The 12414-nt window shown below is 37.1% G+C and overlaps 1 protein-coding gene across 1 annotated transcript in view; it reads left to right on the forward strand.

Moving 5' to 3' along the window:
- LOC124545739 (cubilin-like) overlaps positions 1–12414 on the forward strand; it is a 718402-nt gene that overhangs the window by 73416 nt on the left and 632572 nt on the right. The window contains exons 8-10 of the mRNA XM_047124681.1: positions 6064–6190; positions 9705–9899; positions 11024–11167. Of these exons, the coding sequence (XP_046980637.1) occupies positions 6064–6190; positions 9705–9899; positions 11024–11167 (466 nt within the window). The remainder of the gene's footprint in view (positions 1–6063; positions 6191–9704; positions 9900–11023; positions 11168–12414) is intronic.

Below are 12414 nucleotides of genomic sequence, written 5' to 3' on the forward strand. Positions count from 1 at the left end.
AATTTGCAAGAAGAGCTCATATACCTGAAGAGCATTTTTGAAGTGAATGGAGTTTTCCTGCAATTTGTAGAGCCTTCAATTTACAACCTAGAGTGCAGGTATGTGATGAGAAGAAGATAGTGATTCCTTCAGATCAAGTGTGTTTTTGCCCTATATGGGTGCTTTTTCCTTGGAGATAGGGCATATTCTTGAGAAACACTGTGTTAAGGTGATCTTCTGGCCTCTCACAAAGATTGCAGCTTTACTCGGCTCTGTAAAGAACGATTTATTGCTTTATAAGGTGGGTGTGTATCAGATTCCTTGTGGAAATTGTGGTAAGTCATACATAGGTCAAACAACACGCACCATTCATGAGAGACGTGTGGAACATCAAAGATAGACTCGCTTATCACACCCAGACAAGTCAGCTGTGGCCGAAAACTATATTGATATAGAGCATTCTACGAACTACAGTGATCTGAAGATTCTAACATCCACCTGTTCCTTTAATGATGCTGCAGAGATTAGATTAGCTAGTAATTTAATAAATAGAGAAAATAGTTTTAATTTTGACAAAGCTGGAATCCAGCTATTGGGGTAATTAAACTGCAGTGAAGTTGTAGTGGTGTCACTGCTGCTGAACACACATTGATAAATGAATTGAATGTCTGTAAGCCTTCACCACAGATGACTTGCGTGTATAAGGGCCACCGACCAGCATCTGTGATCTGCATGCGCAGTACCGCCGCAGTGGAGCATATAAGGCCGCACTTGGCACCTTGTCATCAGACTCACCCTGAGGATGGCCAGACGATATATGGCTGAAATATCAATGGAAGAAATTTTATTTGCACAGCTGCATGCCTGAAATTTAATGTACTGGTCTTATTTTATCCCCAAAACTCTCACTGTTGTAAACTTCAGGTTTTAATAAGGTTTCTGTGCCTAGTATTATGTGAACTCCACTGCTTTTTAGGTGTACTTTAAGGTCTGTCACTTTGTTGCAAATGCTTCAGCACTTAACGGCTAGGAGTTTAATACTGTCACCTATGGGAAGCATGTTTTTGGATATTACACTGATACTTCTCTGTTTTATAGAGCTGGACTGGATGGAGAGCCGCCTAATCTAAAAACTCTAATGTGCACCCCACACAGAGTCAGCTATCTGGGCAGCAGCCTCTGAGAAAGCACACCTAATCCATTTATGGGGACCTTACAGTTCTCAACCCCATGGTGCAAGTCTAGAAAGTCACAACCTAGCTTGTCCCAAAACCTTGACAGTGTCTTGTCTAACTTAGAACCAGCTGACCATGATCTGTTTTGGGGACAATGCTGCAGATTGTAAGCTTTATTGAAACTTCATGAGCTATGCTGGTATTCTTAACCTTCTCTGCTAATTGCTGGAATGATCCAAGTATGACCATGGAGCACAGATTATAGGCTTCAGTTCTTCCAGCGTGTGCTACAGTCTGCTGCTGGTTGCGCTCTGTTCCATTAATGACTGCCAAAACAGCCTCTTTAACATGCTGAGTGAGGCTCCTAGTCATGCACACTGATTGCACCTGTATTGCTTCTCATCCATTTGCTGCCATTTCCCTTAGGGATACCATTATTCACCTTACATTCGAATTGCTAATGATTAATAGACTGCGATCAGTTTGCGTTCACCTCCTCGTAACACAGGTCGCAGCAGGTTTCTCAACAGGTGAAATGAATCTCACTGGCTCAGTTTCAGCTTCAGTATAAGACAGCACCTCAAGCTTAAGGCTCAAGACAATAGGTGTTAAGTCCTGAGTTCCTGATTCCTGTCTCTACCATACAGGACACCTAGAACACAATCAAATGGGCAAGTAGTGGTGGATCCTGTATTTCCTGCAGAAGAGAGGCTAGTACTTGAGGTACATTTGGTATTTCCAGTACATAAGCCTCAGCAGCCCTTCAACACACCTATTTGCAGCAGCTTCCAATTGCCTGAAAGTAGTCAGGGCAATTTCCAGCTGCTTACAAACAGCAACCAACACATCTGCTGTCCAAGAACAGCAAACACAGTGGGGTAGTACTGAGCTTGGTGAAATATTTAACAGACCAATAACCAAATGACTTTAAACTAAACTTGCTGACTACCTTTTAATTTTTGTGTCTGAGATGGCACTAGTCTTACCAGTACCCTTTTAGAACTAAAGTGATTAACACCCAAAATGAAATATCTATTATGGCTAATGAAAAACTTGTACATGTTTTACTATTTGCATGCATGTCTCAAAGAGCAGACACTGTTGACAATCTGCAGCTGTACAAAATAGTTCAAAATTTATTCACTGAGTGTGAATTCCTTGATACCAGGTGTATTAAGTATTGATCTACCTATTAGTGGGAAATGATAATTTGTGTGAGACCAGGACTCCCCGGACTGACCAAGACTTCCATATGTCAACACAGTCTGCATCCTTATATCGTAGTCCACTGAATTAAGGATGTAGACAATGTGATATATAGAAGTTTGGGTCGGACTGGGGAGCATGTGGAGATAGCTGAAATGGTTAAGGTGACCACTCACGATAAGTGGGAAATCTGGGTTTCAGTCTCGGTACAAATTTTCGTATGTCACTATTGTGTTGTAAATCTGTACCTAATACAGATGATATTAAGGAGTTTGTATTAGCAAATTAATTTCAGATCTCAGGTTTTACTGTTTCACTTAAATGTTTTTCAGGTTATGCTCCATAACAAATTATATAAGGCAGACAATATATACATCTTCTAAAAGAGAGCACTAATGTGTCATGATATGTTGCTTATTTATAGTAAGTGTAAATCACATACAGTGATTTACTACAAGCAGATTATGCCGAACTCTTGTAACTTAGGATAACTGTCGGAAATATACCTTTTGTTCAATTAAATACACAGTGAAATTAATGAACTGTTGGTTTTGAATTAGGATAGTGTAGCCAAAAGTTTCTGAAAATCACAGGTAAAGATTACAATTGAAGATACAGTAATGCACAGATATTGCATTTCTGAAAAGCTCAGATTTGGTTTACAATTGACGGTATAGTACTCTACAAGTTTTTATAAAATCAACTTAAAAGAAAACTTGTTTGAATTTTATGTTAAGTTTTTGGACCTAAGCTTTTGAAATTTGTTTGTCTGGTGCACATGATTTAATCTGCAGACAAAAGAAATACCACAAATTGTTTTATGTAGATGAATGTAAGTCAATAAATGTGTGAATTGCATGGATTTGATAGTACTATTGTGCCAAAGTTGAATGCTGTGGTGAAAGTATACCTCACAAAAGCAGCATGTATAACTTGACTTGTTCTCCATCCCTGAAGGAACAAGATGTTTGAACGAATGAATGAGTGAGCGATTGAGTGTAGTTTTTAGTGAAACAGTGTCTCTTTAGCCTGTAATAGTTACAGCTTTGTCTCTAATGAAACTGAGACTTTATGAATACCAAAATTTAGTGATTCTTTTTATTTCATTCTGGCAAAAACTTCCATGTATTCTGTTGTTGAATACTTTGGAATTGAGTTTTAATAAATTTGTTTGATTTATCCTTTTACCTATCTTCAAAGTCTCTTTCCAACCAGATGTGTATGCTGCTGGAATAAGCTTGCTTGTGAGCTGTATACTTTGTAAAATAGTTTTTATTATGTTATTTTTATTTAAATATAGCTTTTGCTTTTGTCACATTGAGATCTTTATGTATTCTATCAATTCTTTTGTGTTCTATCAATTCTTTATTGTACCTAAGACTGATCATAGAGAGCTGACAGCTGATTGCAGTGACCGTGATAACAGAAATATATACTAATCTGAGATAACATGTATAGCATTTGTGTCTTATTAACAAATGGTGGTGTGATTGACACACAATAAGTATCCTATCACCATCTGCCACAGTTGGCAGCTGTAAACTTGTGGAGATACACGTTTTGGAAATACACCTTTTCCCAGTTGTTACTATTAGCTACTTTAACAACAGTTATTTTAGGAACAAATTTGCTACCTGCTGCCATCTGTTGCATTTCCTACTCAAAATTGATGGGAAAAACTCATTCTATCACATTCAAGAATAAGAATACTTAGCAACTTGAGATGCGAGATGTGGCTTCTCTTTTTGTGTACTGGGTGATTTAGCTGCCCCTACTGATGTCATTTTATCAACTAGCAATGTTATCTCTGGCCTTCAAAAACTATGTGTGAGATTTTCATATTCTCTTGTTACGTACATGCAAACAATTGGTTGTACAGAAAAAAAACAGGTTCTATTTGTAGGAAATTTAATGTAATTATATTTTGTACTGTGATAAGTTTTTGCTGGAGGTCATAGTTTTAAAGTTATAGAGTTAAGGAGGTGCTTCGGGAACTGAAATGAAAATCTCTGGAGGGAAGTTCTTTTTGGGAAACACTATTGAGAAAATTTAGAGAACCAGTATTTAAGCTGACTGCCGAATAACTCTGTCACCACCAATACTCATTGTGCAGAAGGACCATGAAGATAAGATAAAAGGAATTTGGGATCATACGGAGACATTTTTCCATCACTCTGTTTGCTAGTGGAGCAGGAAAGGAAATGACAATTAGTGGCACAGGATACCCACTGCCATGCAACATATGGAGGCTTGTGGATTATCTGTGTGGACATAGATGTAGGTTTGAGAAAAAACATACAAAAGTGAGCTTCAAATTCATCCCCACTCCTACCAGTCAGGATTTCTAATGTATTGTTCAAGGGTCTCCCTCTATCTCTGTGCTGCATTAATTATTTCCTACATTCAAGCTTTCTTAGTCTTCACTGTCTGGCTGTACTATGCCACCAATTTAGTAGAGCCCTTAAAAATTGTAAAGTAATGTTTATATAAATTTTGCCAAACTATTTTATGAATTTTAACAGCATAAAATAAATGATTACGTTGTTGTATTAGTCAGGCCTTTTGACTACTAAACTGCTGTGCTTGTAAGGATTCAGTTTGGATCAAATTGACAACATAACTAGTTTTAGCATAACATTTACAAAACTCATTTTTCTTTCATTACCCTCAAGGGCAAATTTAAGTTGTTAATGTTAATGAAATAGCTGACTGTGCTGTTGGCATAATAGCCCAACCAATAGAGACCAAAAAAGATCAAATATTGGGTGTACAGTAGTAGGAGGGAATTTTATGAGCAATGTACTAGAAATCCTGACTGTTGAGACATGAGTGTTGGGAGGGTTGGAGGTGTGTTTGAAGGTCGCTTTTGTATATTTTTCTTGAATAACTTGAAAACCATGGCCTCCAACAATAACGTATCTCAGTACAAAATTTAACTTCATTAAATTTCTTACAAAAAGGTACTGTTGATATTTTTCTGCAGGACTAACAGTTTGTGCCTAGAGGGTATGAAAATCTTGTGTGTAGTTTTTGGATGCCTGATATAACATTGCAGGCTGCATAAAATGACATTGCTAGGGGCAGCTGAATCATTGTGATATAATTGTGATTCAGAACTCGTTTCCTACATTTCTCATTTAGTTTAAACACATAGTTAACACTATTTTTAAAGTCCTTATTCATTTAAATCAATAATTCCTTTAACTCAGTTATCTATTCAATATATATACTTTATTTTCATTATTCTTCAGTAAATCACTACGTGTCACCATCAGATTCAAATCTGCACCTTCATTTATGTCTCCTTACTTTTTTTTCTTTTAACATTTTCATTTTTAGTAGATTCTGTGCACGAATACCACAATTCACAGAGCTTCTATAGCCACGCCACAACAAGCAATATTACTTAGGTATGCCCTTGCGGAAGATGCAGTTCCAGTATGCATGTCATCCATAGGTGCCCTCAGAATGCATATGAGAAATAATGAAGTACATCCTTGACAGAATTAACAAACAATTTGTTTCCTTCAGTAAATTTGAGTTGACTTCACTATTTCTTTGTCAAGTTCACAGCAGTTATTATTTGGCAGTAAGAAATCATAAGAGATGTGTGCCACCCACATTGTGGGAGATGCAGGTGACTACTCACAGTTTCTTCAGATGCAGCAACATACGTACAACAAAAGAGTTACTGTGTTTTCAGGGTTCTCGACGTTGTGGTGAATGTCCAGCTGGCTACCAGGGAGATGGTATAACATGCACTCGAGTTGGCATCTGCAACATCAACAATGGAGGCTGCCATGTACTTGCACGCTGTGTGGAGAACTCTGGTAAGATTTTATCCTGCTTGGCAGTGAACTTCATCCTAAGAAATTAGGCAATGGTAAACTTGTGAAGATTGTGATTATGTAATGTATTGGTGCAGTTAAAAATGCACACCCCATCCGTTTTCCTCATTGTGGCTTATGTTGAGAACTGAAGTGGCAACATGGATATACACCTCTCTCTCTCTCTCTCTCTCTCTCTCTCTCTCTCTCTGTGTGTGTGGTGTGTGTGTGTATGTGTGTGTGAGGGGCACGCATGCGTGCATGCCTGTACTTTCTTACATAAAAGGTCAAATCTTCAAAACGAATGAGAATTTCTGATCAGTTTCATGCATCTATGCTTTACCCTTCAGTCATCTATAGGAGAGTAGTCTTTTCCCTTCTTTCTTCATTGTTTTATCATGGAATTTCCAATATTGCAAGATATTTGACTTACTGTCAGTCTGATTGTTAATATGAATAAGGAATCTTTGAGGGGATTCACAGATGACCTTCTCCATCCCAACCAACATGGATCCCAAACACATCATTCTTGTGAAACCCAACTTCCACTTTCCTCACGTGACGTACTGAAATATTGGGATCAAGACATTCATGTAGATGCAGTATTTCTTGATTTCCAAAAAGTAGCTGACTCAGTACCATATCTGTGATTATTATCAAAAGTACAATTTTATGTTGTATGAAGCAAAAATTGTGAGTGGATTGAGGATTTCTTGATATGGAGGACACAGTAAATTTTCTTGGATGGAGAGCTGTCAGCAATCTTAGAAGTAACTTTGGGTGTGCTTAGGGAAGTTAGATGGGATCTTGCTGTTTTTGCTATATGTTAATGGTTGTGCGAGCAATATTAATAGTAACTTCAGAGTTTTTGCAGATGATGCCATTGTCTCTAATGAAGTAATGCCTGAAAGAAGCAGCATAAATTTTCAGTCAGATCTTGTTAAAATATCAGAGTGGTGCAAAGATTGGCAATTTCTTTCAATGTTCAGAAATATGAAACTGTGCATTTCGTAAAACAAAAAACTACAGTATCCTGCTACTACAGTATCAGTGAGTCATTCTAGGAATCTGTCACTCATACAGATAACTTTGTAGGTATATGTTATGGAATGATCACATAGGCTAAGTTGTGGGTGAAGCAGGTGGTCATTCTGCTTATTGGTAGGATACTGGGGAAATGCAGTCTACAAAGGAGAGTGCCTATAAATCACTTGTGTGACCCATCCTAGAACAGTACTAAAGGATGCATACTAGATAGGACTAACAGAGGGTATTGAACACATACAGAGAAGGGCAGCATGAATGGTCACAGGTTTGTTCGATTCATGTGAGAGTGTCAGAGAGATGGTGGAGAAACTGAACTGGCAGACCATTGAAAGTAGACATAAACCATCCCAAGAAAGCCTACTGACAACTTTTCAAGAATCAGCTTCAAATGGTGACTTTGGTAATATACTACAAACCCATACATACCACTCCCATAGGGATCATGAAGACAAAATTAGATTAATTACAACTTGCACTGAGGCATTTAAACAATCATTCTTCCTGCACTCCATATGAGGAGAAACCCTAATGACTGAACAATGAGATGGACCCTCTGCCATGCACTTCACAGTGGTTTGCAGAGTATAAATGTAGATGTAGATTTTGTGTATTGTACTTTTATATATACTTTTTGTAACAGTGGCAATATCATGAATATATCAATTTCAATCCAAACTTCAATTCGGTTTCTGAAACTTTATATGAATGAAATATTTTACTTGTGCATTTTTGTGCTACTTTTGTTTGAAGTCCTTGTATACCTAGCGTTATTCGTTTTGTATTTTCCATCAGGTCATAATATATTTCCATTAGCCTGTGCTGTTACTATCAGTGTAATTTATAATGTTTCACTACTTAGTTGTGTATATGAGCATACTGTATAAAAAAGTGACTGATTCATAAAAAAGGAAAATTAGCCTTTTGTTATCACTTTGACATATTTTGCAATCAGTGTGAAATATCGTGCTGATATATTAATACATTTGCTCCATCAATATTACATTCTGCTTAACAGAACTAATTAACATGTGGACATTTTCTTTCCTCTAAAAATGTTTCATTGAAATGAAAAACAATTAAGAAAAGTTATTATTAAAAGCAAGAGCCACACAACATCCTTAAGCTTATTTTCTTATCACATTTGACCAGCACGGCATCATATTAGTGGCCATATCATCACCCATAGGGGACAGACTGCAATTGGCTGCAGCATTCACTCACTCCATATTTAAAATAAATAAATAAACTTACCAATCCCAATGAAAATAAAATTTAAATTATTAAAATTATAGTGCATTAAAATAAGAATGGTATTAGCTTCATAATGACAAAACAAAACAAAACACGAACTCACTTGTGATTGTGTAAGCAATAGGAAGGGAGGTGCCAGTGTAACAAATTTTATGAGACTATGCTCTAAGTGGTACTTCTGATAGTGTCAAAGCTCTGTGGAAATACATTCAATTACATGTCATAGGTTACAATATCTTAGAAAGTAGCAGCTGATGACTGTGTAAGTTGTTTTTTGTAAGATGAGAATTCTAGTGGGAAATTGTTTCATTTCATTTGACTCTCATACAAAGTGCTTTGCCAGCCCTGATACAGCTCGCACAAAAAGATAATAATGTTTAAATGAATTTCTAATGCTCAGTAAAGGACGTGGTGGTCTAGCAGACAGAGTGCTAGACTCCAGTCCAGGAGGTTCCACATTCATTCCTGCGTAGGAGTGGCAGTTTTTCATCTTTCCAGTCCCTCCCGGATAGCCCCAGGTGCACTCAGCCTGCTATAAAATTTAGTACCATGGGGCCATCCGAGGGCTAAAAGGCATCCTTCTCCTAGAGCCACACCTAATGGAAGGCCGCACTCTACCTGCAATCAGGCCAGAAGCCCATTTCCTGGATTGAGCGCCACAGACTGTACTACTACTACATCTTCTTTTTCTATGTAGAGTTGTATGAACATGCTGCGGAATCAGTGTCTCAAAAGGAAGATCTCGATGATGGAAGAGTCTATCCTTATGATGGTGCTGACTACCAAGTTTACTATCCGTAAATTATGATATTCTAAGGGGAGCCGGTTGTAGATTATAATAATGGCAGCCTCTCTGCCATCATGCTTTGTCCAACTATTCTTGCCTTCACTTCATGGTTGCGATCAGATGCATTGACATTGGGGATAAGCAACTGCTTGTTGGCCATTGCATCCTTAACAATGAGATTCATACTCTCATTATGTTGGATGCTGTGTTTGCTGATATGCAGAGAAAGTTTATCAAAGTTCCATACTGTTGCACCTTAACCATCTTATGTATTATAAGCTATAATTCTGTGGTATTGAGAACATAAGATATTCTTGTTGTATTTTATGGAAATGTGTATAATAATTGTCTCTCTAAGATAAGTGATAGTTTTTGTTTTTATTTTCATCTATTGTCCTAAGTTACACTGATAGTTTTCATTTTTATTTTCAGCTATTGGCCAAAGTTACGCTCAGTGTTTGTGTCCATCTGGTTACGTGGGTGATGGGATAGGCCCTAACGGATGCACACCAATGCATTCAGATGGTGGGCCAAACCCCTGTGCCAACAATCCATGTGGCTCCAATGGTCATTGTATTCCTGCACCTGGAAACTCATACACATGTAGCTGCCTGCCAGGATACACAGGTATTTTATAGACTACTTGTATTGTGAGTCAGTTAAATTGGACATACAATGTAGGATGGCAGTTTTCAATTGTGAATAACCTGATAGCGTGAAATGAATGAGGTAATTGCACATGTGTTTTGCAGTTCGTGGAATACTTCTGATATTGCACATTGAGTTTGGAATCTTGGAAAGTGAAAATATTTTTACTTAATATCTTATTGTCACATTGTTAGTGTTAATTAGTTTGAATTGTGAGCAAACAAAAACTCTGTCAGATGTGTTACTGAAATTAGTAGTTTGTTCAAAAGAGTGAAAAAACTTGGAAGATTTGGCAGTAGTCAGTTGGGAAATGAACATTTTATGTAAATTTCATGGCAGCCTTGGGCATTGTTTTTGGCAAACCGAGACAGTCAAATAAATGGAAAACGTAATAATAAACTCTGGTTACCTTTGTCAGAGCATTTTTAGTGACAAGAATGCTAAAAAGACAGTGGACACAGTTCATTATGAAGTATTCCATTTCATTTAAACCACAATTCATTGAGTTATTGGAAAACAATGTTGTTTAGCAACATGTGATATTTTACAGTTTCTCTTTTCTCGAGTAAAAAGATCATTTGCTGTATCTTAGGACTATACATAACTTAATTTTGTTACAGATGGTTATTCTGTGATTGGCACTTGCTGCTTTTCACACTTTATTGTAAAACTAATTATGATAGCCAACAAGTTTGTTTGATGGGAAACATCAGTGACTTCACAAAAGATACTGCAGTCTAATTCATGGAAATATAGCTACGTATAGAAAGTCAATGGTGATATTAAAATCTATTAGGGAAGAGAAAGTCAATGGTGATATTAAAATCTATTCGGGAAGTACTTAGAACAGAAATACAAATTGTACTTTGAAATATTGCGTGTATAATGTAGAATTTATGAATGTTTGTATACAATAACTTTATTTTACTTTCATTAGATGAGAAAGATTTTAAAACAGTGTATACAAAATATATAGCTTATAGCTCTCCTATAACTTGTCCCACAGTGTAGCGAAAGAGCAACTAAGATTTCTGGGATGACTAAAGACCAGATTATATAAGTCCATGACTGTCAGTATTCTCCCATCTCTTTTCTTTTTAAAGGTGTGAGGTGTACACAGACAGTTGATGTGTGCAGCCCCAATCCATGTCAAAATGGTGGTACCTGTATGCGGCAGGGTCTTACAGGATTCACTTGCATGTGTACAAGCAGCTTTACTGGGGCTCACTGCCAGGAGAGACAACAACGTAAGTCACTTGTTCCTGAAAATTGTACACCACTGCGATTGTACTCACTATATGCCTGTAATGTGTAATGGATCATTGGTAGTATTGTGGCTTGGACATCCATGAAATAAGTGTCAACTTGTAAAATACCCTTAACAGTAAATATGAACTTTAGGTACCTATTTTTCTGCTCCTTTAATGCATTTGCAGCTTTGTCTACAATCTGTGTAGTGTTCTTGTAAAGACAGGTAATATACAAATAAGTCACTGTTGAAAGAAAAATGTCACAGTATGATACCTGAATTTCCTTGGTTGAATACAAATAATGGAAGGAATAAGAGTAACAGCTCACTGAATATGTGATGCATTCAGAGGCCAATAAGCTCATAGCTCATAAGCAATACTGAAAACATATTTCTTTGTGTTTTCCCATCTTTTGGGCATGCATCTGGGACAGCAGTATTTCTTCTTCCAGTATTAGTGTCATACCCATGTTCAGTTACTCCACGTATGTCTTTGAGTCAGATGGTTAATTTAGTCACTGACTCCTCTGGAAGATGGTGTCAGCCAAAATATCTGGTGAAGAAATATTACTGTCTTAGATACATGCCCAAAAGTTGGTGGACTATAAGACTGAAAATGTTGCTAAGCTTTTGGATGATGTACTTTGTACAGGATACATGTACCACACACGAACCCATACACACAAAACATACAATGACACCTAATTTATCATGGAAGATTACCTACTTTTCATACAGAGTACACATTGTTATGCCCCAAAGGCTATTTATTACTAGCTATCCATAATATCAACTGCAAAACATTGCTTAATACAGCAGGATTAATATAATGAAATTATAAGACTTTAAATGTATTAATATTTCTGAACACTCACCACTTAACAACCTGGTTCATTCCTTAAACGCGTGCCATAATACTGGCAAACACTGTGAGCAAATCAGTTCATTATTCTTTACAACTCCCATAATGATCTATCTATTTGCCCTTCTCTGTGGACAATTGAAACGACTGCTGGAGCAAAGAATTATACATCTCATAAAGGAATTACAGTGGAGACATAACAGCTTGGCATCATTCCGCATACCACTGTATGGCTACAGTGTTCCTGCCTGTTAAGTTGTACAAACGATGCTGTGTGACTGTGATGAGAGATTATATCATATGGAGTGAGTGAGGGGAGAAAACATGTAAGGAGAGGGAGCTAGGGTTGGAGGGAAGGATGGCTGACAGTTGGAATGGAAAGA

This window comes from Schistocerca americana, chromosome 8 (assembly GCF_021461395.2).
Source record: "Schistocerca americana isolate TAMUIC-IGC-003095 chromosome 8, iqSchAmer2.1, whole genome shotgun sequence".
NCBI classification, from domain to species: domain Eukaryota; kingdom Metazoa; phylum Arthropoda; class Insecta; order Orthoptera; family Acrididae; genus Schistocerca; species Schistocerca americana.